The sequence below is a fragment of the Podarcis cretensis genome (genome assembly GCF_951804945.1).
Source record: "Podarcis cretensis genome assembly, chromosome: 6".
Taxonomy (NCBI): Eukaryota; Metazoa; Chordata; class Lepidosauria; order Squamata; family Lacertidae; genus Podarcis; species Podarcis cretensis.
In genome coordinates, this window is record NC_137175.1 from 77,780,255 (window position 1) to 77,806,753 (window position 26,499).

A 26,499-nucleotide genomic window follows, 5' to 3' on the forward strand; every position below is an offset into this window, starting at 1 on the left:
CCAAATTACAAGAACACTGCTATGATTCTTGCTACCATAGTCCCATTGACTGAATGGGACATCAGACCAACTGAGGCTTTGCACTAGTTATAGAAGGAACACAGGGTGCAAGATGGCCTAAGTTGCAAAACCAGGAGTTGTTTAAGGCTGTTTACAGAGATGTGACAAAGCATTACGTGCCTGAAGATGAAGTAGAGGAAGCAATGCATTAACAGCATATGCTTGCACCTGTTGATACAAAACACCCTAAACAAGCTATTTTACACCTATGTTTTGCAATGCTGAACTTTCTATTTCCTTGGATATGTTAAATAACTAATTGTTGCTTCCATGTTGGCATTCATATAAATCTAAAACCTTGTTTAGGAGCAGGAGAGTTTAATTAGTGTGTCACTAGCACAGTTGATGAAAGACAGGCTGCTGCCAAAATGCATATAATGAAAAGAATGTGATTATGAGCTTAAGTTGGAACATGGCTCATGTGACCATTTAGGACAAAGAGCTTATGGCGTTGCACAAACCTCTCTCACACACAAACATTTCAAGATTAGAAGGCTACTGCATTTCTGTTGCTTAAATCTCTCACCTACCTCATAATCCTGATGCTGAAGTGATGACCAGTTCAGCCGGCGCATGGTACAGAAAATGCTATTAGACCAAATAGTTTTGATTTGGTTGGGGCGATTCAAGTTTCACAGATCTCTCGTGACTTGGTACAACTGAACTGTTCCCTTGCATCAGTTGAACTGGCTTTGCAGACAGCTCTTTGCCAGGTTGAAGCTCTCAAGCTGCACACGTAGTCTTCCTAATAAAATGAAAAAGGCAATCTCACCTACCTGGAGATTGAAGCCCTCTTCCTGCCAAAGGGGGTCAGCCAAACCTGGAGACTTCAGGTCAGCCCTGGAGGTATAGCAACCCTGTTTCTTGTACTGTAACTTTTATAGGCATATTAGATCCCATTTTATTTCCTCGGTACTTTCTCTATGTTTGCGGTACTCAGATGAATGTTATGCCTCATTTTTCAGGGCAGATTCCAACTCTAAGATGACAGAAAATATAGCACGGGTCCTTGTTGCAGCCATCAGAATAGGTCACAATTATTAAAGGGAAGATTTCTAAATTTCAAAGTCCATCTAAAAACAGAGAGTGTTCGACAGATTTTCCAATGAGAGTTAGTCATGGCATCACCACTAAGAAGACACTTTTTGGGGTGGGAAGTAGTTGAGGGATTGGGAGGCTACCCTCCCTCTCCCAATTATGCTGTCTCCAGGGCTCAGGGATGAGGAGCACAGAGGGGAGAAATTACCAGGGCCCGCCCTATGACCTCACCAGGGGTTGTCCCTAGGTCTTCTTAGGTGCAAGGCAACACAGTCAATTGACCTTCCGTAACTGCTCATGTTGAAGCTTTGAACATTAATATTTGTGGTCCCCCCCTTTAAAAAAAGCCATCAAGCTACTTTACAATGAATGTGTAGCTGTAGCCATATTATAGGTATATATCAGTTGAAAAAAATTTGGTCCTTTGGATACTGTTGGGACTATAGCTCGTACTCTTCCACACCGTTGTCCATGCTGTCTGCAGTGGATGGGAGTTGGCTTCTCACATCTAGCAAGAGCTGGGTTGGTAAGAAGAAGATGCCACGAGTTTCAGCCGCTTCTGTTCTAATATGGCAACATACTGAGCCCCCCCCCCCCCATTGCTCTAAGACCAGGCGTTCTCACAGCAATGGTAGAGGGCAGATGCTGTGGTTGTGTTTTGTGACTAGGCAGGAACCCTTTGGGAGCCTCATGGAAGCTACTCTGAATGCTCTAAAGGGTGAGTGAGATACAGTACACGTGGTAACAAACAAACAAAGAAACAAAATGGCAGTATCTGAAGCAACATCTCCTTGCTGCAAGAAGTGGAATAGATGTATAGGTGCCATCTCTGCTGCTGCTTCCAGGAAAAATTATTTGCTGTGTGGGAAGTCTTGTATGCAGTTGTATCAGAGCAAGATCCAGATCCAGAATTCTCCAGTGTTAAGATGGATGGTGTGTGCTCACTGCAGCTACCCTTTGCTATCTTTTATCTGTAGCTAGATGTGTGTTCAGCAATCATATTATCCTTTGACTGTAGCCATTGCGTGCCTGAATCCTTGCTCCAGTAAAGTTTGAGTATACAATGCATTGCCCCTTTCCCCTTCCTGGCCCCCTCTCTAGAATTTAGATTCTGGGAATGTAGGCTTCACTTTACAAGCCGGAGGAACTTTGGCGGGAGACAACAAAGAGTATATTAACATTCCTGTGGTCATTAGCAAAGATAATCTTGCCTTCATTTGCATGCCGAGGCTGATATCTGGAGAGAGAAAAGCCTTATTAAATTCCCTTTATAAACAAGGTATCTGGTTCCCGTCAATGCTTTAAACAAGGCAACCTTGTTGAAAAGGCAAATAATTGTGTCATGACGCTGGTATTTCTTAAACAGAACTCGTTGGCCTACAACTCCACAGCACATCAAAGCACACTCCACCTTGGGTGTTTTAAAATATCAGGCTATTTTATCACTAGCTCTTGGAAATCAAAATAGCAACTGCAATTGAAAAAAGTACTACTAAGCTGTACTTTTGTGCAAGTATGATTGAACTGAACCAATTACATCATCATCATCATTATCATTATCATTATCATTATTATTAACCTGCCCATCTGGCTGGGTTTCCCCAGCCACCCTAGCACATGTCCAGCAACAGGACAGGACAGGATGAGATGGCAATGGGAGAGGTCCAATTTGGAGACAGGCAAGCACCTGTGAAACAATGATGCTGGCTGCTGCCTCACCCTACCACATCCCTGTCCTGGTGAGTGGGGATGTGGCTGTCATTCTGCCCATATCTAAGCCAAACCATGGTTAAGTGAGAAAGACTGGGTGTGTGGATAACTCACTATAAAAATCACAGCTCCTCATCCTCCTTCCCATATCCTGCTGCTGCACTACTTGGAAACAAGCTATGGTTTGGCTTAGCGCTACATCTGAACCAAGGTTCCTGGCTTGCCCTGTTCCAAACAAACCATAAGCTGTTGCCAGTGTCTGTTCGTGGCTTGCAGCTCACTGTTCATCAGGAGTGAGACAAGCCACAAGCCCTGGTTTGTGCATAATGCTAAACCAAACCATGGTTTGGCTCCAGAGAGCACAGTAGCAGGATGATCATGTGAACAGCAAAGCAGTTGCAATTTTTACTGCGAGGACTTGCATGCTCAGTTAGCTGCTAAGCCAACCATAGCTAATTGGGCCGTTGTCTGATGCATTGGTGGCTTTCTTTTAAAAAAATGCTTACAGGAGTATGTTGGTTTGGAAGAAATTAGTATATCCTTATAATGACCATTTGAAAAAATGTACTCTAAGGAAGTTAGAAACTCTGCTGGAGATGGAAAGAGTACCAAGTTGGGAGAGCAGGCCAAACTTGTGCGCAGCTTGTAGCACCACAGAGCTGGCCTACAAATTGATGAGGTAGCAAGGAGAACATTACTAGAATACTCTTCATCATCCAGCACCAATAAGGTCTATCTTAAAAGAGGTATCTCTCCCCTTCTCGCTCACACCAATGAAGAAATACCATCATGCTCAATCAGATTTTTGAAAATCTGCTGCTCATAAATCACTTAAACATTGCAACCTCTCTTCAAAGCAGAAGAAACCAAATTTGTCCTTGAAAAATCATGACTTTACAAACCAACTGGTTAGCCTTTGAGCCAACTTGTGAAATGGGAGCTACCATCTTAATCACCGCCACAGAAAATGGCTGCACATTTCATTTGGTGGAACAACAACTTTCAGAGATGACAAAAGGCTGCAAACATTTCTGTATAACACTTTCGTTATAGGATGTCTGTCCTTTACAAATTACCCATTAAATGGAGGTCCTTTGTCCAATCTGTCTAAAATTTGGCAGATTCAATGCCTTGGAGCAGAATACTTGGATCAGACATTTCAATGGCACCCAGACAACCCTACCTCCATTAAATTACCAGCATTAGAAAACTAAAATCAACTGAAAAACTAGAAAATTATAACTGAAAGGACAAATATAAAAATGATTTCTTTAATTATTTATTTGCTCTAGTCTAGTACATCCCTACACAAGATGCTGAGGATCAACCATGGCTTTACCAAATTTACGCTTGACTTCAACAAATCCACTAAGATGTTTCCCAGCACAAGCCCCCTTTGAAGGAATGGGGAATATATTTGATGAGAAAACTACCATGTCATCCAATGTATTATGAGAATCTTTGAACAGCTGCACCCAAAGGAGGTGACATGACTGGGAGAGTGTGCTAGAAAGCTCAATTTTTACATACATTGTGGCTTCTGAAAATAACACCTCCTGGGCTAACAGCTGACATGCTCAGGGAAGAAGCCCCCCCCCCCCCGCCTTAGATCTGCAAGCTGCCCTGTTTCTCTGGCTTGCGCAAGCAAGCAGAAGGCACAGGTCAGCTTGCAGAGCTGACACGCAAGGAATAAGCTTCTCTGCAGGTTGGATCTGCCCGTCCACGGAGCTGCCCTGTCCCTCCTGCTTGTGCACGGAAGCAGGAGGGACAGGGCAGCGATCCTGCACCTTTTTTTTTTCTAGAAAAAAAGCACTGATTCTCAGTACCCTGATGGCTTCATTGGGTGTAGATAAGATACACAAGCACCCCTTTCATGTATAAATTTTCTTTCCACACACACACACACACACACACACACATGGGGGGGGGAAGGGATTTTAACTCTGTGGTAGATGGAAGACATGCTTGCCATAGTAACATGGTAGCAATTCCGACTTATGAGTAATAGCTTGATTTAAAAGTATGATTGTTTGTGATTGTACCAGGCACCAGCCTCTTAAAATATGAGCTACTGATCCCAAATTTGTTGGGATATGGACACCTATCTGTAAAGCTTGGGTAGAGAACATGGTGTCCTCTAGAAGCTGTAGAGAACAACTCCCAACAGTCCCAGCCAGCATGGCCAACGGTAAGGAATAATGTTGCAGTCCATAACATCTGAAGAGCACCACCGCTGGCTGGCCTTGCTATGAGCTTTAAAAATGTTCAGAATGAGACCAGTTTTTTTCAAAAAGCCAAGGATCTTTGTCTCAGATTTATTATTCCAGAGGCACTTATATAGAAAAATCTTACATTTAGATAGTGTCTTTCCTCTCAAAGGGCTTTACAAGCTACAATATATTAAAGTACAGCAATTATGTCCCATTAAAATGGGAGCCATCTATGATCACCAGAGTACCAAATACCACCAGAATGAAGACATGGACCTGCTTCATTTGTGCTGACCTTCCCATCACCCCAACAATTCCAGTTCAAGCAATCATAAAAGCAGCGATCGACATACAAGACTATAGCACAAATTCATAGCTGAACCATGTTTCTGAATGATTACTCACCACATCTCAAAAAAATTCTTCAACTAAAAAGCATAATCTCAAACACTGCTTCCTTTGAGCACTGCTCTGGTTCATTTTGCATTCATATACTTACTATCTCATGAGGTCAGACTATTTTTGATGACTTGATAAAAGTAGGGATATTGCAACTTGAGATGTCGCAAAAGCCAAGACCATTTCTGAATACAGACTTCCCCTGGACTTTGTATCTGGTGTTTAATTCAAAGAATCAGTTTTATTGGTTAATGGTTACTGAAGTTAATTTTGTCTATCAAATAGAGCAGATAAACAGCCCTTGTGCTCAGTGTTAAGTCTCAAACTGCAACGCCTTTTGGCTATCTGCAAAAGATGTTCTATAAATAATGGGTACTTTCTGCTAGTTAGTGACAAAAAAAACCAATATTCTTAAAAAAACCTCATCTACTACTACTCAATTTTAGTGCGGACGTCTCTGAAAAAAGAATACAAATATTGAAAAAGCTGCATTTTCCATTCTAAAAAAATTATAGCAGTTCTTTAAAAAACAGATGCATTCAAGAAAACCACTCCCTCTCAAGAACACCCACTACATAATATCAACTTGAAAGGCAGGTGTTATTTGGGAAAAGGAAGCTTCACTAACAGCAGAGCTACCTGATTCTCATAGGTTATATGTACCTCTGAATCAGATCATCACTAAGCTGAAACTGCTGGGCTAGAAGATCTATCTGTGGAATCAGTTTAACATCAGCCTTTGCAACATGATCACCTTGCAGTAACCACATGTTGGCTATCACAACCAGTATCAGAAGCAGTCTGCCCAAGTTGTTCAAACAAACAAAAGTGGGAGTACAGAAGGGCAACTCCTTGCCATACAAAATACAGTCGTACCTCGGTTTTCAAACAGCTTAGTTCTTGAATGTTTGGGCTCCCAAATGCCGCAAACCCGGAAGTGACTGTTCCAGTTTGCGAACTATTTTTGGAAACCAAACATCCGATGGGGCTTCCACGGCTTCTGATTGGCTGCAGGAGCTTCCTGCAGCCAATCAGAAGCTGCGCTTTGGTTTCCGAACATTTTGGAAGTCGAACAGACTTCCGGAACAGATTCCATTCGACTTCCAAGGTACAACTGTATGGAGAAAAAAATTGAAATGATGACAGATAAAGTTAGTTCAGTTTTTAAGCTGCTTCCAAGATCGATCCTTCTGTAGCTTTCCACCGATTATTCATATAAAATACATAAAGAAAAATGGCATTTATAAACAGTGGACTCAAGCACCGTATTGGGAGCAGGATGAGGAGAACAAAAATTTGGCAGGCGGTATCTTACTGTGAAAGGGGGATATTCAAGACTGGTGTGTGGTCACTGACAACTTATGTTGATTTTACAGCAAAGGGTGGAGGGAGAAAGACAGCGATCACATTTATTTGCATATGTAGTGCATGCCTTCTTGTAGTGTATTTCTATGTTACATCACATGAACAAAGACACATACCTAGACCTGTGTCATACTCCATGGGTTTTCAGAAATTCCTATGGGCTAAATGGCATATTATTGATCAGCCAGACTAGTTAGGCACTGTCTTCCCAGCCCCATATACGGGGCCACCTCTAAGGAATGATCCCATAACATCATATAGCAACAATAATCGCTTCACTTGGAAAATTGATACTCCTTAAAGCCTCAGTTATATGTGGTCTTGCCAGCATCTATAACTTTGCGATTGGCTTATTATCAGTTTGGGAACTGGTCATGTAACATTAAGCATTAGGTAGTTGGCATGGAAGTTATTCCTAAGAGGCAAACACACACAAAAATGATCACATAACAGGACACAGTTCTGAAAGGCTTTGAACTGCTGTGTCTCAGGCAATGAATGTGGAACATACACACACACCCCAGAAAGAAAAGCATATCACCCTGTAAAAGTAAATAAATCTGAATTCATGGGGCAGGTGCCCTTGGCGTTTTATTAGGAACCTGTGCACAGCTTCCCAAAGCTATCAAATGGATCAGACCCACTTCTAAATATTAACATCGGTGATCTCTGTTTTGAAATACAGATGTGAGTTCCTATGTTTAACTTTTTATTTCTCTTTATTCTCCAACTTTCCCAGCTTCCTCATTCCTCTTCATTTCCCCCCACTTCCCTTCCCAGAAGTGCACGAAGCACAGGCAACAACAGAATAGAATTTTATTTTATTTTTTGAGCCGGATAGAAGACTGGGACCAAAAGAGCAGTGGGAAGCTGTGGACAGAGACTGAGAATGAGATCTTCACTGGAATAAACTCAGATCTTAGCAGTTAGAAATGTAGGTCCAAGGTTCACTTCTCTCCCACTGCTTCTGCAAAGAAGACTCACCCACCCTTGGCCAAAGGAAAAGCTTGCTGTCCTGTGTAATGATGAAATAGAACAGGCTAGTACTGCCCTGAAAAAAGGTATGATATTCAGTACAATGAAATGATGCATCCGGATATGACACAGAAATTCACGTCTCTTTGCACTGGGAGCAGAGGAGGTAGCGACCCTAACTTTAATAAGGGTTCTTCCCCAGAGGAAGCAAAGGTCAAACAGAAGTCGAATTAGTTGACTTCAGAATGTTTACATCCCAGGATGAATCAAAGTTACAGTGATTTAAGCCCAATTTAATTTAGGCAGGTTTTAAAAACCACAAGAATAAGGACATTCTTAGTACATAGTAATATTTAAACCAACATATACACAAATTAGTAATATCCTACATTATAATAAATGCCTCGACAGCTTGTTTTGGACACTTTGTTATCCTACACTTAGTAATTGGTTTAAAGAATGAGCCATCTGTTAAATTACATTGTACTTTGTGCCTTTCTATGCCCCGTGCTGTTTTCAGTCACTGAAGTAGGTTGTAGATTTATGCATTATTGTTGTTTTTAAGAACCAAATTCAATTGTATCTTCAGTAATCCTCTTGAACTCATAGTTTCCTCTTCCATCCATGTGAAGGTAGAACTGAGGAGAAGGAAAAATACATATTAGCTAACTTGATTTTAATATATACTCTCTGTTTTAATAAGGGTTGTCTACAGAAACTCCTATCACCACATTGCTGCTTGGAAAGAACACTGTAAAATGTTGCATGTCTTATACCTCCATCTGGTGGCATTGACAGGAGCTCCAACTATTTATTTTGTGATGATAAAGTCATCCGGTTGCTGAAGTTTGGTCTCATAACTCTGACCACGTGTTCAACTCTTTACTACTGAAATATGCAGACAAATGGCTAAAAAGAATGGTGAATTCTTTGCATATTTAAAATTGCTTATGAAATCCTGGAGGAATCTGCTTTGGGAAATTAGGTACGGGATGAATGTGCTTATTGCCTTTTAAACTATGGTTTCATTTTAGCTATGTGCAACCGCCAACTATCACAGGAAAGTCATATAACAGTTCCTCAGAGCAGCTGCTTACCTGATCACCCTCACTGTGTCTCAGCTTCCTGAGCTGTGAGTAGGTTTATATAGCATACATGTATGTAGTGAAGGTGAAAACATTATCTGAAACACTTCAAGCACTTAGGAGACCCAGCATTTTATCAGCCTTGTAACTAAGCCAGGGAAGTTACTAGCCTGATTTGCCTTTTGAACTACCCTGCTGAAAGTTATCTTTTACCAGACAGATTTGCACAACCTCTCTGTTCAGCTTGGTTTTACCAGCTGAGTGCCTTCTTTTGCTGTCAGCATGGAAATGCAGCAGCCTTGCAAAGGATAAACAGAACCATTTCCCCCTCATCCACCTGTCTACACACTCACCTGCATAGAATTTCAAGTAAGTTATAGTAAGCGAGACAAGTAGCTGGAGATAATGACTGTGTTATATAAAGATTACTGTCAGGTGTGTATATTTTCTTTTATCTTAATCATCAGGGTAGCCACAATGGAATGGGGACTCACTTTTTATTTGCAAGAAAGCTATCTGATTGGGATAGCGACAGCTCATCATTTTTTTATGGCTATTTTTAAAAATTTCTCTCTTTCCTCCTTTCATTTTTTAATGGCTTTCTTCATGTTTTTAAAACGGCTAATTACTATTTTAACTTACACTATTAACCACCTTGTGCTCACTGAGGAAAAGTGAGCTATAAATGTTTTAAACAATTAATACGCTTCAGCTGGCACAATTATTTTGTAATTTTGCAGAAGTGCTGTGAAACTGTTTGTCTTATTATCGAAAACACTTGAGCTGGTAGGAACTCAAGGTATATCTTAACGAGCGAGGTATGAATTTCAGACATCAAAACACGCAACTTATGTCTAAACAAGATAAATCTTACCTCATGGTGTTTCCAAAGTGATTTTCTGTGAGATACAGTGAAGAGGGTGATACCAACCTAGAGTGACAGAATGTAAGATAAAGTAAGCTTTAAGCTTCATCCAAAGAAACTAAACTCTCAAAAGCTCCACATTACATGGTACAGGGAAGCTGTGATTTGATACCCCAAAGTCTATTTCTGAAAGCAACTGCTGGGGCAGAGGGGGCGCAATTTGGAAGAGGGCTACGGTGTTGGAGGTCGGGGTGTGGACCCTTTTCGTTCCATACCAGCTCCCCACTGCAGAGTGCCCCTGCCTAGGTTATAACACATTTATTCTGCTGCTTGTAAATTTTCAGCTCCACAGCTAGTAGCTGCTCTAGGAAGGGGTTTGGGGTGCCAGATGGTTAAGCTCCCCTGTGACCCTAATGCAAAATGCATCCCCGTCCCCAGCTGCTTTCAGAAAATGACTCTCTGTTCTAATCATGGCTCTCATGCGGTTTGGTATCGCTATTAGACATATCACATCTCATATATGGACTCAATTTTTAAGTACCATTCATTACAACTTGGGCGGGGGGGGGAGAATTAAAGATGCACACTATCTTTCTCACTGACAATCAACAGAATTTGATTTTAAGAGAGTTAAACTTTGACCTGCCTTCTAAGGAATTGTTTGCAACTCTACGTTGGCAAACTGACTTTTACTTATCACACAGTAGAATGTATACCATCGCGAATTTTGGTGCATCCAATGCACCAAAAATGTGCAGAAAGTTCCAAGTAATAAATCTGCTAATTTGGATTCCTTCTTGCTCCAGGCATGTTTTGAGTATCCTGTGCTTTAGTCTAGGAGATGGTTGACCCAATCTAGGTATATGATCATAGGGCTACTATAGCAATAAAATCTTATTGATACTTCTTGTTAGAACAGTTCAAAGTTAGAGTTTAACTGACAATGCAAACAGCCAATGGAATCTGAACAACAGAAAGTATGAATGCATACATACTTTCCGACAATGGCTGTAGATGTAGCCTTCCACGTCAACGCTAACAGCGCTGGTACATTCGTCCAGAATTGCAAACTGGGGCTTATGGTAAAACAATCTGGCCATCTGCAATGCAAAATCAAATGCAAAAGATCTAACACACGATATTGTGACATATTTCTCATTTACATTTTTATTAAGCATGGTATACCCAAACTAACTTTTTGCATACAAGAGAACTTTTTAACTAGCCAAATAAATATGTCATGTTATATGGAAGAGATACCATATATACTAGACTATAAAGCCAACTTTGTCAGCACATTTTTTATGCTGAAAAAGCCCCCCTTGGCTTATACTCGAGTGAGGGTCCCACCCGAGTGCATTTCCAGTGGCAAAGGCTGTTGTGGGAGGAGGAGGAATGAGCAGCCCGAAAGCAGCCCTTTCAGGATGCTCCTTCCTCCTCCTCCACCTCTGCTGCTGTTGGTGGTGGCGACGGAGGAACGAGCAGCCCGAAAGCAGCCCTTTCAGGCTGCTTGTTCTTCCTCCACCTTTGCCGCTACCAGCCTCTGCCTCTCAGCAGCACCCTAGGTAGGCAGGAGGACAGGAGGGGCTTGGGGGGGGGAGAGACAAGCCCCCTTTGCCGTGTGTGCATGCGCGCATGCACACACACACTCCGGCCCACCAGGAGGTTTGTGGTGTGCTGAACCGGCTTATACTTGAGTCAGTAAGTTTTCCCAGTTTTTTGTGGTAAAATTAGGTGCCTCGGCTTATATTTGGGTCGGCTTATACTCGAGTATATATGGTAATTCAAACTATAGCACTGGCATAGAACTACAAATTCATCCCACAACCCTCAAGACGGCATCAGCGTCCTTATGATCTTTGCATGTGGCACTCCAGTAAACACTTTTTGCATGTATAGCCAGGGTGGGGAACATATGACCCTCAATATGTTGCTGGACTACAGCTCCCATAATCCCTGACTACTGGCAGTGTTAACTGTGGCTGATGGGTACTGGAGTCCAATACCATCTGGAGACCCACAGGTTTTAGGTTTCTCCTGCCGTTAAAAGGGTGAGAAAGCAGGTGATGGAGAGAACCTTGGTTGAGATCCTGGAGAGCCACTATCAGTCAGAGTAAATATTGGGCAAGATGCTCAACCGAGTCTCACATGGAGAAATAAACCTTCCTAAGCCACCGTTCTTTCAGATATGCCAAAAGAAAAACACAAGAACACTATCCTCTCCTGTGGTTTCCAGCAACTGGCATTCAGAAGCACCGCTGCCTCCAACTGTATTCATATTTAAAACTGGACAATTTTGCTCATATTTAATATCGGACAACAGCTTTGTTGCTGCCAGGCCTGAGGAATTCCCCCGCTCCCCTCCCAATAGTTTCAAGGAGCCAAGAGGAAACAAGATAGCTTTATTATTTATTCAGTCTCTACGATAACAGACAAGAATTCACGTCTTGCCACCATAATGACGTTGCTCACTCTGACTCCTCCTCCTTCCCTCTTTCCCAGCAACACGTGTGCTCCTACGGAGTCTTCCCTTGGACAAATTCCTCTGCATATGATGCTCTTGTACCCTTAAAGACCTTCGTGTTCGAGGGGAATGTAGATCATCTATGCTGTCTAATGAAATGTCCGCAATCAGCCCCATTTCTGTTCCTGCTTCTGTTAAATCCTCATAACTTGGCTGTTTGCTAGCCTCTGCCTGATTATCTTCCTCATAGCTTGGCTGTAAATCAACACTCTCTCCCTCTTCCCTGTCAGTGGCAGGAGAAGGGAGAGGTGATCTCACCCACTTTTCAGTCTCTGCATTCCTGTCCCTGACAGCTGTTCTTAAAACAATTGGTGTCTAGTCCTCAGTGTGGTGCTGGAAAATATAAACATTTTATAAAACAACAGTGTAAAGACCACATACGGCCATCCTCTGTTTCTCTCCTCCACTGAGAACATCCATCCAGTCCTGAACACTATCCCAGCCTCCTTCACGGTCCAGGATCTGACCCAACTGGACATTGTCCAAGTACTCCTTTAACACCTGGAAGCAAAACAGCATAAGTCAACGGGCTTGAAAATGTACTTGTTTTATGACTTATTTCAGTTTTCTCCACTATTTCCACCTCCAAAGGATGTTGAGATGGTCAGGATCAAAATGTTTGATCACATACTGAACAACACCAAGCCCTGCCAGCAAACTGGAGTGACTACTTTTCATTGCTGTCCATCCCATGCACTGAAGCTGAATGGAAGTTCACGCTGCTCATTATGCCAAAAAACAAAAACCAACCTCACAGTAGTTCTAAAAATTGTTCGGCCTTTAACACTACTGCCAAGAGGAAGCCTGGCCGCCACTTTCTCCTGAACCTCCCCCCCCCCCACTCCCCTGAGATGGGCAAAGCCATTCGCACTGTGGAATGGCACTAAATCTCTCACCTTTTGGCATTGAGATAGGACAGGAAGCAATCAGAACTTCTGCTTCACATGCATTTGGGCTCCCCAATTAGGGACGTAGCAGTGGGGAATCGACCCCTTTGTGTATCTTGACTCCCATCTTGAGTGGAAAGCAGAGCACAGGGACCACGAGAATAAAGGATGTAGCAGCAGCCATTATGCCACTACTAGTTTGGGCTGCATGTGGAGCTATCTTGCTTCATCTGCCTTTAAGGCCCAATAGCGCTAAAGGAGATGTATTACACATGCCAACTACTATAATGGAACTTGCCTATCCATCTTTCCCCCTTTCTCATGTACCCTGTGTTTAACTTCAGTGGTGTTTAACTTCAGCCAGATGCTATAGTATTCACCACACTGCAACTACAACAAAATTGGTTGCATGAATTGGCCATGGCTTCAATCAAATGAAGTTTACTTACGAAAAAGAAGCAGCACAGCTATACTGTCAAATGCTGTATGAAAGTTTTGGTTTTCCTGCTGTTTCTAATGTTTACCTAAGTTTATAGTGAACTTCAGCTTTTACAGCAAAATAATAATAATAACTGGGACATTGTTTTACCTGGTCAGAAATTCCTTTCCTTCTCTGGTCATCTACGGTATCTGGATAGATGACTTGGTCTCTGAGCGTTCCAAGAGTCATATATGGTCTCTGAAAGTAAATTGCCAGGAATCAGGGCAACTTGATACACATTTTTAAAAGCAACAAGAAATGCCAAAGGCTATGGCAGTTGGCTTTACCTGAGGAACATAAAACAGCTTTCCTCTCTCAGGCTTAGTCAGACAGCCACCAAACAGGGGCCACAACTGCAAAGATAAAACAAATAATAAAATTCAATGAATTGTGTTTTGCGCCTTTTGATGTTAAAGGTATACTTACTCCTGCATTTACTTACCTCACCAAGGACACGGAAGAGAGAACTCTTTCCACACCCATTTGGCCCACAAATCAGAACATTTGCACCGGATCGTACCTGGAATGCAAATCATGTATTTAAATATTTTGAAAAAAGGACTATGAGCAATATGGGTAACTGCTTAGTTTTTATTTGTATCTCAGCTCAACCTACTGTATTAACCAGGTCTCCTTATACTGTATTAACCACTGAATAAAATTGTTGCTCCACAATGTTCTTTAAAGCGTGAGCACTCAAAATGGAAAACTTCAAATGAGTTGCCAAAAAAAAAATTAAAAAAAATTAAGACAAATTCCGAACCCACTGTGTTCTTTTAAGCTAAAAAGTCAAATTCCTCTGTGTAACCTTTGCTCGGTTTCAACAACTGGAAGTCTTTAGTTAAACTTTAAAAGCTAGCAACTACTTAACTAGGAATCTGAGGATGCAAGAAATTACAATCAAATGAAGACTACTTCCCTAAGTGAACTTACTAAAAAGAAAATACCACTAAATTCAGAGGACTACTGAGTATACACATTTTGGGTTGGTTTTAAGAAGAGGAGGCATATATGAAAGAATAAATTGGCTTACTTTCCCATTTTATAATTAGTACAGCATCTCCTTATATCCAGGACTATTCTAGATGTTTAAGAAAATGCTTGAACTCCCATGTGATTATAATAAAGTTTCACTGTAGAGTCGCCCGACAGTGACACCTAGTGGTTTATTATTTGTTAATATGCAATATAATGCACATATAATCCCTGTGATTTGACTGGTGCAGCAGATTTGCACACAGAGCAGTCAATAATACTTACAGCCAACAACAAAAAACTTGTTAACTGTACAGAAACACTGTTAAAAACCATAGGGACTGGACTATAAGGTTAAAACTAAGGAAACCATGAGTTGACCACATGGGTTCCTGATCAATATTGTTCTATTCTCACATGTTCTGATGAGAAAGTTTAGATTTTTCTACCCACCTACTGAATGCTTGAAGTTAGAACTAAACTCTATGTAAACAGGTAGCTGATAGTATATGGATCTTTACCATTCCTTCTTGCCCTTCCACAGCCCCAGAAAAGCTTCTCTGGTGGGACAGAGACGACATTGGGAGAGGAGGAATCACCCCAAATCAGGCAGAGCTCTGCTAGTGCAAAGTGCCTCCACCCAATTTTGGGTAACACAGGCCCTCTGACACTGTTTTATGAGAGTCCCCTGACCTGACCTTCCAGAGAAGTTTTTTAAGAGTAGGGGATGGGAAAGAAATTTGCTTCCCTCATGGATGTATCCCATTCTTTCAAGATGAAATCGCTCACGTCATGACATACCTCGAAGTTGAGGTCTCTAATCAACATATCGCCATTGGGTGTTGCCAATGGAACATGATCAAACCTGCAAGGAAAAAAACAGATACTTTGCTGTTAATACTAAGAGATCATACTTTCTGAAGATGCACAGACACAGCCCTACCATGAAACAAACAAAGTAGTGGGTGATGTAAAGTCGAACTACTATGCTTTCAATCAGATGATCAATGTGGGCAAGCGTGAACCTAGTCCAAAACTGCCTTACACAGATGATAATAATAAATAATATATTTATAATAATAAAAAATTATTGAATTTATAAAATCAAGATATAAAACCACAAAATACATAATGAAAATAAAAACAACAACCCAATAGCACGCCCCAAAAAAACACATTTTAAAAGGGCATAGGATGTCAAACAGATCACACAAAGGCCTAGTTAAAAAGGATATAATGAAGGCGCCAGGCGAACCTCCCTGGGGAGAGCATTCCACAGACAGAGAGTGACCAAAGAGAAGGCCCATTCTCATGTTGCCACCCTCCGAACCTCTTGAGGAGGAGGCACACAAAGGAGGGCCTCAGAAGATGTTCTCAGGGTCTGGGTAGGTACATATGGAAAGAGGCAGTCCTTGAGGTATTGCGGTCCTGAGCCATTTAAGGCTTTATAGGTCAAAACCAGCACTCTGAATTGGGCCCAGAAACTAATTGGTAGCCATTGCAGTCGGACCAGGATCGGTGTAATATGCTCAAACCGTCTTGCTCTGGTGAGCAACCTGGCTGCTGAATTCTGCACCAGGGGAAGTTTCCGAACCGTCTTCAGAGGCAGCCCTATGTATAACGCATCGCAGTAACCTTGAGGTTACCAGAGCATAGACAACAGTAGTTAGGCTATCCCTGTCCAGATAGGGGCATAGCTGGGCCACCAGCTGAAGCTGATGGAAGGCACTCTGGGCCACTGAGGCCCCCTGAGCCTCGAGAGACAGCAAAGGATCCAGGAGTACCCCCAAGCTATGAACCTGCTCCTTCAGAGGAAGTGTAACCCCATCAAGAGCAGGTGACTTCCCACTCATCTGGTCTAGGGAACCACCCACTAACAGTGCCTCAGTCTTTTCTGGACTGAGCTTCAGTTTGTGGGCTCTCATTCAGTCCATTACCGAGGCAAGGCACGGGTCGAGCACTTCCACTGCCTCACTTGCAGATCATTGACTGGTAATTGCCTGTGCCAACTGGCTGCAGCTCTCCCAAGATCTCAGGCTATACACATTATGTAAGTTATCTGCAAGCTTGTACAATTTGCATTCAAGTTCTCCTTTGGTATAATCTTACATGGTTAACATTTCTTTCTCTCTCTCTTTCTTTTTTGCCACAGCATGCCTGGTAATGACTGCCGAAATCTCTCCTTGCGGTTCTTTTTGCTCCCATGCCACACTGAACTAGGACAAGGTTAGCTCAGAACAAACCTCGGCTGCACAGGGAGTGCTCAACCCCATGTCTGGGATTAGATAACGCTCTAAATCAAATATTGGTTTAGGTAACCATGGTCCGGAAATAAAAAACGATAATAAACAAGGGAAGAGCAAAGTGGTTGGGGGAGCTGCACATTCGCAGAGTCCTGCATAGTGGAAACAGACCGGTGAGCCTGAATTAAAAACAAAATTGTAAAAGTGTGGAGTGTGGAGTGTAGTGTAGTGGAAGTGTGTAGAACTGAAGAAGGCCAATGAGAGAAAATCTAACAAGAGAATAGATACTTTACATACTTGATAATATTATCTGCGATGACTATTCGTCCGGAGCCAGGTATCAGTGGCACAGCTTTTTCCAATTCTGAATCTTAAGTGAAAAAGAAAAGCATGCATTAGAAAGTGCACAAGTCTGACTATGAGTTTAAAGACACATCAAGTCCACCATTTACCCTTTTCTTGGGCTAACATAGTCCGCTGATATTTGCCACTGTTGAGCTCCTTCAGAACTTGCATTAATTCTGTAATTCGAGCGGTGAACCTAGAAGTTAAAAAAAGGACACCTTATTAAACTGAAAAGGCATTACTAAATATTCTTCAAAAAATAAAGTGTTTCAAAAAGCTAATTAAATTACCAAAACAGCTTAAAATGAAGGTGCAATAATGCAAGCAAGTTATATTTACAAATTAGACTAGTTCACAAATCACATTAAACTATTTTTTCCATTAACTATGATTTACATGGTGAACAAGGAATATGCTAATGCATGCTGTTAAAAAGTTCTCTCTCCACTCCTCCCCACCCCATTGGGAAGAGGCCAGATCCTGGCTTGTAACGATGTCTGAACCTCGGTTCATGATTTGTTTCCTCCAAATAACCACAAGTGGTAAGCCAAAAAGAAACCTTGCTTACCATTCATGGCTTGCATAGAAACAAACCATGAGTCCAGGTTCATACGTCACAACAAGCCACACCCTGACAGCTATACATTATTGGGAAGATAATGGCAATAGTACATATTAATGGTCTTACCCAGCCAACCGTGTCATTTCACGGCCTGCGAGAACTATCCTGCCAAGTGCTTGAGACATTCTCAGTAACATTCTTCCACTTTGGTAGTAATCCTTAAAGTGACAAAATGCGGGGTTGATCATGAGTAAGTGAGCAAATTGCATGCTGTCCACTGTAACTCAGCTCAGAAGCTTATTGCTTACCTCCAAAAGTTCCGCATGGGTACTATTCTGATGGCGAGGATGAGACAGGTTCAAAAACGGACGGCTAACAACCAGATAGCCAACGACAGTCGCAAGGTCTGAAATATTTTTTAGAAGTTTATTTCAAAGACAGCTATGAATACAAGGTTACAATGATTCTGAGGAAGATACATGGAGCCAACACTAAGCAGCAGCATGCAACTCTATTCTTCACTTCTCGTCAAACCCACCTGTTAGACTCATTTCAGCTGGGTTTGTAGTTGTTTGGATCCAAGAAAGTGTGAGTGGAACTACGCTTGTGCTAGGCTACTTTTCCACACACCCACTCCTGACTAAAGAACCCCAAACATTTGTTCCGAGGGTTGGAGAGGACTGTCTTTGATGTGACATGATAGAGGTGCTACAAAGGAGTGGATTATCTGTGGAAATGGGATAGCGGAGAAGTGCCCTTTGGCTTCTACAAGGTGTTTTTGGATCTAAGCTAACCAGTAGTCTTGTCAGGGCAGGACTTTGGGGCAGAAGTTAAGGGGATCTACTCCACAAAATGAGGAGGGTGCCCAAACACAGCAGAGTTGGCTGATGAAGTAAGTACCATCTAATTGAGTACACCACTAAGTGCACCACTGAAGTCAACAAATTAAGAGTGAGGTTATTATACTTCTTCTTCTTCTTCTTCTTCTTATTATTATTATTATTATTAATCATCATCATCATCATTAAATAAATTTGTTAGTCGCTCTATCTTGCCAAGGACAACCTAAAGTGACTTCCAGCCAACTCCCCGCGCCCCAACCACTAATGCAATTGATTTTTCCTCCGGTGCAATTATCACACAAAAGGGCGAGGAGTGTTATGCACACTTACATTCGGAGAAGTTATGCACACTTACATTTGGCAACAATGGTATCTATGAAGCCCATAGTAAACCGGAACAAGATAAAATTGTGCAAGTGCTCTACCTATTGAAATGGGAAAAAGGGGGAGAATTATTTCAAGAGATTCTATATATTTAAAGCACTTAATCGATAGCTTCTAAAACAGTCTACTTCTCTGCCAAGCCAGCATTAAAATATATGTACATTTCTAGGAGCAATAAGAAAACAAATGTTGAAACACACTACAGTGCACAAGAGGGAATTGTTCCACCAAGGTTGGGCACTCCATATCCAATATCCCCCTTTTGGCAAGCTTGAAAATCCCAACTTCCGTTTAAAAAGGATGACTAGCCTTCTCACAAGTAATGCTAAGAAAACACATGGGAAAGGGTAATATGTATTTGCACGCACAATATTACGATAGGATTGTGCAGTGGATTAAAAACAAACAAACCCAAATCCTTGGCCAAAGATAGGGTGCTTCAGAGGGATGTGTGAGCTGTATGAGGTACATTAAAGTGAATGGGTAAACACCTCCTGAAGCACTTTCTGGTGCCTTAGCAACTTGGATGCAAAAAACAAAAAACTGCTGCAGGCAACTTGTCTGCTAAAAGTAAAACTAATGAATCTAAGCATACCACCTCAGAAAAAGGTCCGGGTGGAGTGAGGCAGTGCAGACACCGAGGTGGGGAGAGAGAGCACTGAATATCAGTGCGGCAGTGGGATGGCTGTGAGGAGCATAATTTCCCATGGAGTTATGATGGGTGGGTGCTCAGCACTTCCTTAGCCTGCTTTCTTTCCAACTAGGCTCACTTCCACTCTTAAAGCCCAGCTGGGGAAGCAGCAAGCAGAAGGGCCCAGCACCCCGACTCATACCTTCATTGGGTGGAAATCTCACCCCTATCACTTACTGCGGTTGGGTGGTAATACATGTTTGAAAGCACAGGTCTGCCACTGTCTTGTTCAGTTCTGCCCATATTCCAATATACCGTATTTTTCACCCTATAGGACGCACTTTTTCCCCTCCAAAAATGAAGGGGAAATGTGTGTGCGTCCTATGGGGCGAATGCAGGCTTTCGCTGAAGTCTGGAGAGCGAGAGCATTCTCCAGGCTTCAGGAAGCTATCCGCAAGCCTTGGGAGCCCGCGGGAGTTCCCGCCGGGCTCCCACGGCTTGCGGATAGCAGCCTGCATCCCGAAGCCTGGGGTGCGCTGAACTCAGCGCGCCCCGGGCTTCGGGCAGATATCCGCAAGCCTGGGGAGACCGGCGCGACTTCCCGCCGGGCTCCCTAGGCTTGCAGATAGCAGCCTGTTCTGTGGGCTGGGGAAGCTCGGGCCTCCCTCGCCCCAGGGGGAAAAATAATTTCCCCCCCTTTATTTCCCCCCCCCCCAAAAAAACTAGGTGCGCACTATGAGCCGGTGCGCCCTATGGGGCGAAAAATACGGTAACCCCCAAATTCCTGCAGCTTTTCTTTAAATCAAACATGTTTACAGCAAGTCGAAGGCCATACCATCCAAATGATAAAGATACACTATTCCTCCCCCCCCCCCCCCATTTATTCTTTTGTGGAAAACTTAATCCTCTTTCAAACCTTGCTAAATCCTTTGGGTACAAAGTCACTAAGCAACTTCTGCTTCACAACATTCATTTATGTAAGCAACCTTGGGGTGGGTCACTAAATCGAACAGGATGATACAAAATGACTGCTTGGCAGATTGCATCCTTTTTAATGGTTACAGTGTTGGGTTAGGACTTGAGGGATCAGGAATCAACCCCTCATTTAACCATTAAGCTCAGTTACTGGGTAACCTTGCGCAGGTCACCATCTCTCAACCTGGCCTATCTCACAAGGCTGTTACAAGGACAGAATGGGCAGGGGGACAATCATATATGCCAAAGTGAATTCTATGGAAGGCAGGAAATACATGCAATACAATAATATAGCCTGTAGCAATATATGCCACAACGTAATTTATGCACTGTGTCTGGGGAAAATACAGATTTTTTTTAAAATGACATAATTTCATTAGATGATCATCTCATTAAGATATCCCTCTAGCTCTTCTGCAAAGAGCCATACACACACCATTCTGTTTCATGCTAACTTACCAGTTTGCGGAAAGCTTTGTGAATGGTTTGCTTTTCTCTTTGATTCCCATTATAGAAAGCAATTTCTTCACTGCAAAAAGGGAAATGAAAAGAAGAATGATGATAAAATGCAAGGACTACCTGCAACAAGAGCGACTAGAAATCAAACGTGAGCTACCTGTCCAGCAGAATGAGGCAGAAATCTAGTGAAAGAGTCAAGGGGCGACAGAAGGGACCACCCCCACCACTTCTGTCTGCAGGTAGGTGGTCACAATTTTGAATGCCCCCCCACACCAGTAAAAACACACACAAAACACTCACAAAAAACCTTGCAAGTCAAATATTAGAATAGAAAAGGGTGAACCTCTCTTCTTGCTAGGCTAAGTTTCTATGTGCAAGATTTACAAAAAAACAAATAGCACATGGGAGAATTCAAAAACATGATCCCCGCCATTTGCATAGTAAAGCACTACTCTACCCTAACACTTCATTCTATGTAGACTATGCCATCTGTAAGCCACACTTCAAAGCTGCTACAATATCAATCCAGGAAAACTGTCTCTTCTTTGAAATGGCCCAATAATAAGCATTAAATAGTTCAGAATTTTTTAAAAAACTACAAGGAATTCAGGAGAACAGCTGATCTTGGGATTGTGATAAGTGCAAGTTAACAATTTTTTGAAAATAAAGAAACACAGAAAGGATCTTATTTCTTAGTTGGTCTTTATGACCCCCCAGTTTGCCTTGAAACAAATGCATACCTATTGGTAATGAGCCGGGAATTGACAAATCTGTACTCTCCTTCATATTTTTGTTCCGTGATAGTCATTTTACCAATGGGCCTTCTTAAACGTGTAAGGAAAAAGCCTGAAATAATCAGGTAGGCCATCATGGAAGCAGGGCCCTATAAATATGCAGGAAATACGACAAGAATTCCAGAACAAACTGGTTAGCAACCACAATTTTTTTAATTAACATTTTAGTTAACATTTTAATTAACATTAACATTTCACACGTACGTGTGAAAAAGACATTTATAAGCCCCCCCCCCATGGACAATTATCTACAGAAGGATAAAACACACACTGTTCAAAGGGTATAACATTGAAGACATATTTGCACAGAAAATACTTAAGAACATTGCCTACAGTTGAAATCTCCAATGACACACAAGTTCCATGCAAGCAGACCTGTCCCATTCAATACTGGTGGATTAGCTGCATGCAAAGAGCATTTTGCAACCTTAACTGATGAAGTAACATTTATTTACACAGAACCTCTCGATGAACTGCTGGAAAATCATAATAAAGGATTAAATGTGACATTTAGTACAATTTCCTAAGGAACATAAAGAACTCAGGTGTGCACACCTCATATTATGATTTATTAGATTAGAATAAATTAATAGCATAAAATAGTTTATTTACTTTATTTACTTCAATTATTATAATTAATGTCTAACAAGTGAGTGCACCCAAAGAGATCCAGTTCTATTTTTATGATTTACTAATGCCTATAAGAGATTTATTTCATGTCATCTTGTAAACCTTTACTTTGTAAAAATTACCGTATTTTTCGCCCCATAGGGCGCACTGCCCCATAGGACGCACCTAGGTTTTTTTTTTGGGGGGGGAATAAAGAAAAAAAAATTATTTCCCACCCAGGCGCAGGGCTGGCGCGGGGGAAGCCCGAGCTTCCCCCAACCCCAGCCCCGAGAGCAGCCTGCTATCCGTAGGCCTAGCGTGCCCGGCGGGAAGTCGCGCCGGTCTCCGCAGGCTTGCGGAGAGCTGCGCGAAGCCTGGGCGCGCTCTTCAGCGCACCCCAGGCTTCGGAATGTAGGCAGCTCTGCGCAGCCCTCGGGAGAGCGGTGCAACTTCGCGCCAGTCTCCCTAGGACCGCGCAGAGCTGCACGAAGCCTGGGGCTGCAGGCAGCTCTGTGAAGACCTCGGGAGACCGGCCCGACTTTGCGCCAGGCCCTCTATGGCTGCGCAGAGCTGCCCCTGGCCCAGGGATGCAGGCAGCTCTGCGCAGCCCTCGGGAGACCAGCGTGAAGTTTGCGCCGGTCTCCCGAGGGTTGTGCAGAGCTTCCTGAAGCCTGGAGAGCGAGAGGGGTCGGTGCGCACCGACCCCTCTCGCTCTCCAGGCTTCTGCGAAAGCCTGCATTCACCCCATAGGACGCACACACATTTCCCCTCCATTTTTGGAGGGGAAAAAGTGCGTCCTATAGGGCGAAAAATACGGTGCATTGTCCTGGTTTGAGCATCGTGTTAAATCAGTTTAAAACAAGCTATAGTTTAATGTGAACAAATAGTATGCACTAGCATGCTGCTCATTTTCACCAAACAGTAGGTCATTTTAATCTACGGTTTAATGTGATGAGCAAACTGGGCTACTACTGATCTCCAAACAGAGTTTTCCAAAGCTAAGCTATGCACAAGTCTTCCCTTTGAAGTCAATAACTAGGCAACTAGGTTTTTAAATCCTTATTCAAAGCTCAGCAAGACTAGTGTTCTCATTCAATTTACTGAGTTCTCCCCTACTTAAAATACTTCGAGGGAGCTATATACACAGATTCTTAAAAAACTTTCAAAACCCTCATTCAATTTCATTGAGTGCTCCCCTACTTAAGATTTTCCCTCAAGTATCTTAAGTAGAGGAGAACACAAGAAAACTGAATAAGAGTTTTGAAAGTTTTGAAAGTATCTGTATGTATGGCTCCCTGCAGTAAAGAAGACTTTAGGAATGCTAGGACAGTATTATTTTATATTGACAACAATATATTCAAATCCTTCCTAACCTAAAGCTGAAATCCTATCCATGCTTAATGTGAGATTTACTTCTGAGTAAACATGTATTCAAGGAAAAAGTTAACTTTCTGGGGGGAAATGAACACTGCAGAAAACATTTCTCAAAGAAATATACTGATGAGACCAATAGATGCAGGACGGGCTGCAGGAGGCACTGGGAAAATTGGTAATATAATATAATATAAGCTGAACCACACACTGGAAAGAATGCAGACATGTGATAATTTCTTTTTTCACATGGTTGTATCTACCTCAGACTGGATAAGGGATTTTCAGGACAAACACTTCCACAAAAAGTGACGTCGAACTATTGGCAAACCATTAGATCTGCTCAGAAATGGAAGCCAATGAAAATTCAACAGCTTGGCTATGATGCTATCACCTTCCAAGAGAGCATGGATTGTATACGCTGGTAACTTGTTTGTCTGTATGTTATAAAATTAGCCTATAAAGTTTCAACTGCAGCTTCCCCTCATCTTTCAACATATTTCCAGTGACGTCAGCATTGACTTGAGAAATTTTCAAGAGCAGTTGCATAATAAAATGGCCTGGAGTGTTTGTGTTTGTGCTTTGGTTCCAAATGTTTCTGAATACTAGATCTATAGAAAATTCCCTGATAATACGTTGCTTGTGCAATGGAACAAATGCGTCATTTGCAGAACAATTACTGTACATGGCGAAAAATGTGATCTTACCTGAGCTCCTATTGCACTTGTTAGCTTGAAGATATACAAAACGATATCCAAAAATGGCTGTTAAGAGAAGGTTTAATATTAGTTATCATGAGGCAAAAAAAAAAAAAAAACACACACACAACTTTCAAAAAGTACACAACTTCTAAACAAACTCTCATGTTCTGCAAATAAACGTAGCTAAATTAGCCCACACAACACTGAAATATAAGATTTATATTCATTCTCCAAGAAATCAGACATTCCATTTATTAAGCAGTGGTTGGACATAGTTCAATACGTAACACCATTCGATTTACCGTAGATTCCGCTGTATTAGGCGACTGGGCGCATTAGACGACCCCCCAAATTGGCAGCTGCAATTTGGGGTTTCGTCTTCTAAGCCTAGTCGCCTAATATGCTGGGCAGCTCTGCACCAGGAGAAAGCCGCCCGGTGCAGAGCAGAGCCCGCCGCCCCTGCTGCTGCTTCCGAAGCAGTGCAGGGGGCGGGCTCCGCGCTGGGCAGCTTTCTCCTGGCGCGGAGCAGAGCCAGTCTCCCACTGCTTCCGAAGCAGCAGCAGGGAGGGGCGGACTCCATGCTGGGAGAAAGCCGCCGGGAGTGCAGCGGAGCCCGCCGCTGCTTCAGAGCCACCACAGCAGCAGCGGGGGGTGGGTTCAGCTCCATGCTGCCCATACCTGGCGTATAAGACGACCCCTGACTTTTTAACCTCTTTTCTGGGGTTAAAAAGTCGTCTTATACGCCGGAATCTACGGTAGGAAACGAAGAGTTCAAAACTTAAGACAATAACATGCATCAGCCTATCTATTCAGCCTATCTATTCAGTTTGTGTCATCTGCTCAACAGCTGTCTACAAACTGTCTCCGAGAAAGTCTTTCAAGTTTACGAGAGGACTGAAACAAGAGAGACAGCCGACTGGGCGTTGATGTGGCTTGGCAGACAAGAAGCTACAGATTGCAAACATGGTGTTGTAAGCTGCTTAACAGAATGTGTGGAAAGAAGCAGCAGCTCAACTGAAACTACATGCCCTAAATGAAAGACACTGAAGACATTTGCAGTGTAGTACCTAATAATTTGTGGACTATAACTATCTTTGATGTGGCTGACTCAATCAGGTAATGCGCTGGACTTAATGCAAATGATTATGCTGGAATTAATGCAAATGATTATGCTGGACTTAATGCAAATGATTATGCTGGACTTAATGCAAATGATTATGCTGGACTTAATGCAAATGATTATGCTAAACAGTTACACGCTGATATTAATATACTTCTATCCTACAAATATTAAAATGATGTTTAATTATGCAGATTATGGGATTACCAAAGAATGGCTCCTCTTTAATCTTACCTTGCTAAGGTTTGAATACAGGTCTACTACACTGTTACAAAACTTTTCTACATCTTGTGTCAGCAGCTGATCTGGATTGGCTATTCTGTTGTCCAGATTCCCCATTTTGTAATAGGTATAAGTCCTAAAATGTGTGGAAAACAGCGAGTTAGATTAATGTGGCATTTTCTACTGAATCATGCATTTTATAAATAACTGATAGCATGTTTAACAATTAAGCACATGATTTAAGACTGGTTTAAATTTAAATTTATATTAAATCATTAAAAATATTGGAGGGAGGGAAATTAGTCACTTACTGAAGATATTGCTCATATAGGTACTTGGTGAGTCGAACACGGAAACACAACTTAAGCTCGTTTAGCCCGTACTTCAAGAAGTTGTTCACCAGGGAGATCTATGAACAGCAGCAGTACAATGTTACACAAACTCAAATAAGTTAAATAAGGATTGCTTCTTCGCATCAGTAAGAGGGCAAAGTCTAAGCTGCATGAAACCCTCCACCTTAGATTAGCTCAGATGGCATGTTGAAAACCAGGATCATCGCCCAATTGAATAAATCTTGGGCTGCAATCCCATATAAGATTACTCAGAAGTATGCTTCAATAAACTCAGTAGGAATTACCTCTGAGGATCATGCATGGGATCGTGTTGT

At 42.2% G+C, this 26,499-nt stretch overlaps 1 protein-coding gene across 2 annotated transcripts in view; it reads right to left on the bottom strand.

Annotated features, from left to right (window-relative positions):
- Nucleotides 1–5,109: 5,109 nt before the first annotated feature.
- Nucleotides 5,110–26,499, bottom strand: part of ABCD3 (ATP binding cassette subfamily D member 3) — a 44,513-nt gene continuing 23,123 nt past the window's right edge. For both annotated transcript variants that reach the window (XM_079981382.1, XM_079981383.1), the window contains exons 6-23: nucleotides 26,144–26,241; nucleotides 25,845–25,968; nucleotides 24,497–24,553; nucleotides 21,756–21,898; nucleotides 21,016–21,085; nucleotides 18,922–18,991; nucleotides 18,033–18,130; nucleotides 17,851–17,942; nucleotides 17,270–17,358; nucleotides 17,115–17,187; nucleotides 15,376–15,439; nucleotides 14,042–14,119; nucleotides 13,887–13,952; nucleotides 13,708–13,797; nucleotides 12,613–12,732; nucleotides 10,703–10,807; nucleotides 9,717–9,773; nucleotides 5,110–8,395 (exon numbers count right to left, since the gene is read on the bottom strand). In XM_079981382.1, coding sequence (XP_079837508.1) covers nucleotides 8,318–8,395; nucleotides 9,717–9,773; nucleotides 10,703–10,807; nucleotides 12,613–12,732; nucleotides 13,708–13,797; nucleotides 13,887–13,952; nucleotides 14,042–14,119; nucleotides 15,376–15,439; nucleotides 17,115–17,187; nucleotides 17,270–17,358; nucleotides 17,851–17,942; nucleotides 18,033–18,130; nucleotides 18,922–18,991; nucleotides 21,016–21,085; nucleotides 21,756–21,898; nucleotides 24,497–24,553; nucleotides 25,845–25,968; nucleotides 26,144–26,241 — 1,572 coding nt within the window. In that variant the 3' untranslated portion in view covers nucleotides 5,110–8,317. The remainder of the gene's footprint in view (nucleotides 8,396–9,716; nucleotides 9,774–10,702; nucleotides 10,808–12,612; nucleotides 12,733–13,707; nucleotides 13,798–13,886; nucleotides 13,953–14,041; nucleotides 14,120–15,375; nucleotides 15,440–17,114; nucleotides 17,188–17,269; nucleotides 17,359–17,850; nucleotides 17,943–18,032; nucleotides 18,131–18,921; nucleotides 18,992–21,015; nucleotides 21,086–21,755; nucleotides 21,899–24,496; nucleotides 24,554–25,844; nucleotides 25,969–26,143; nucleotides 26,242–26,499) is intronic.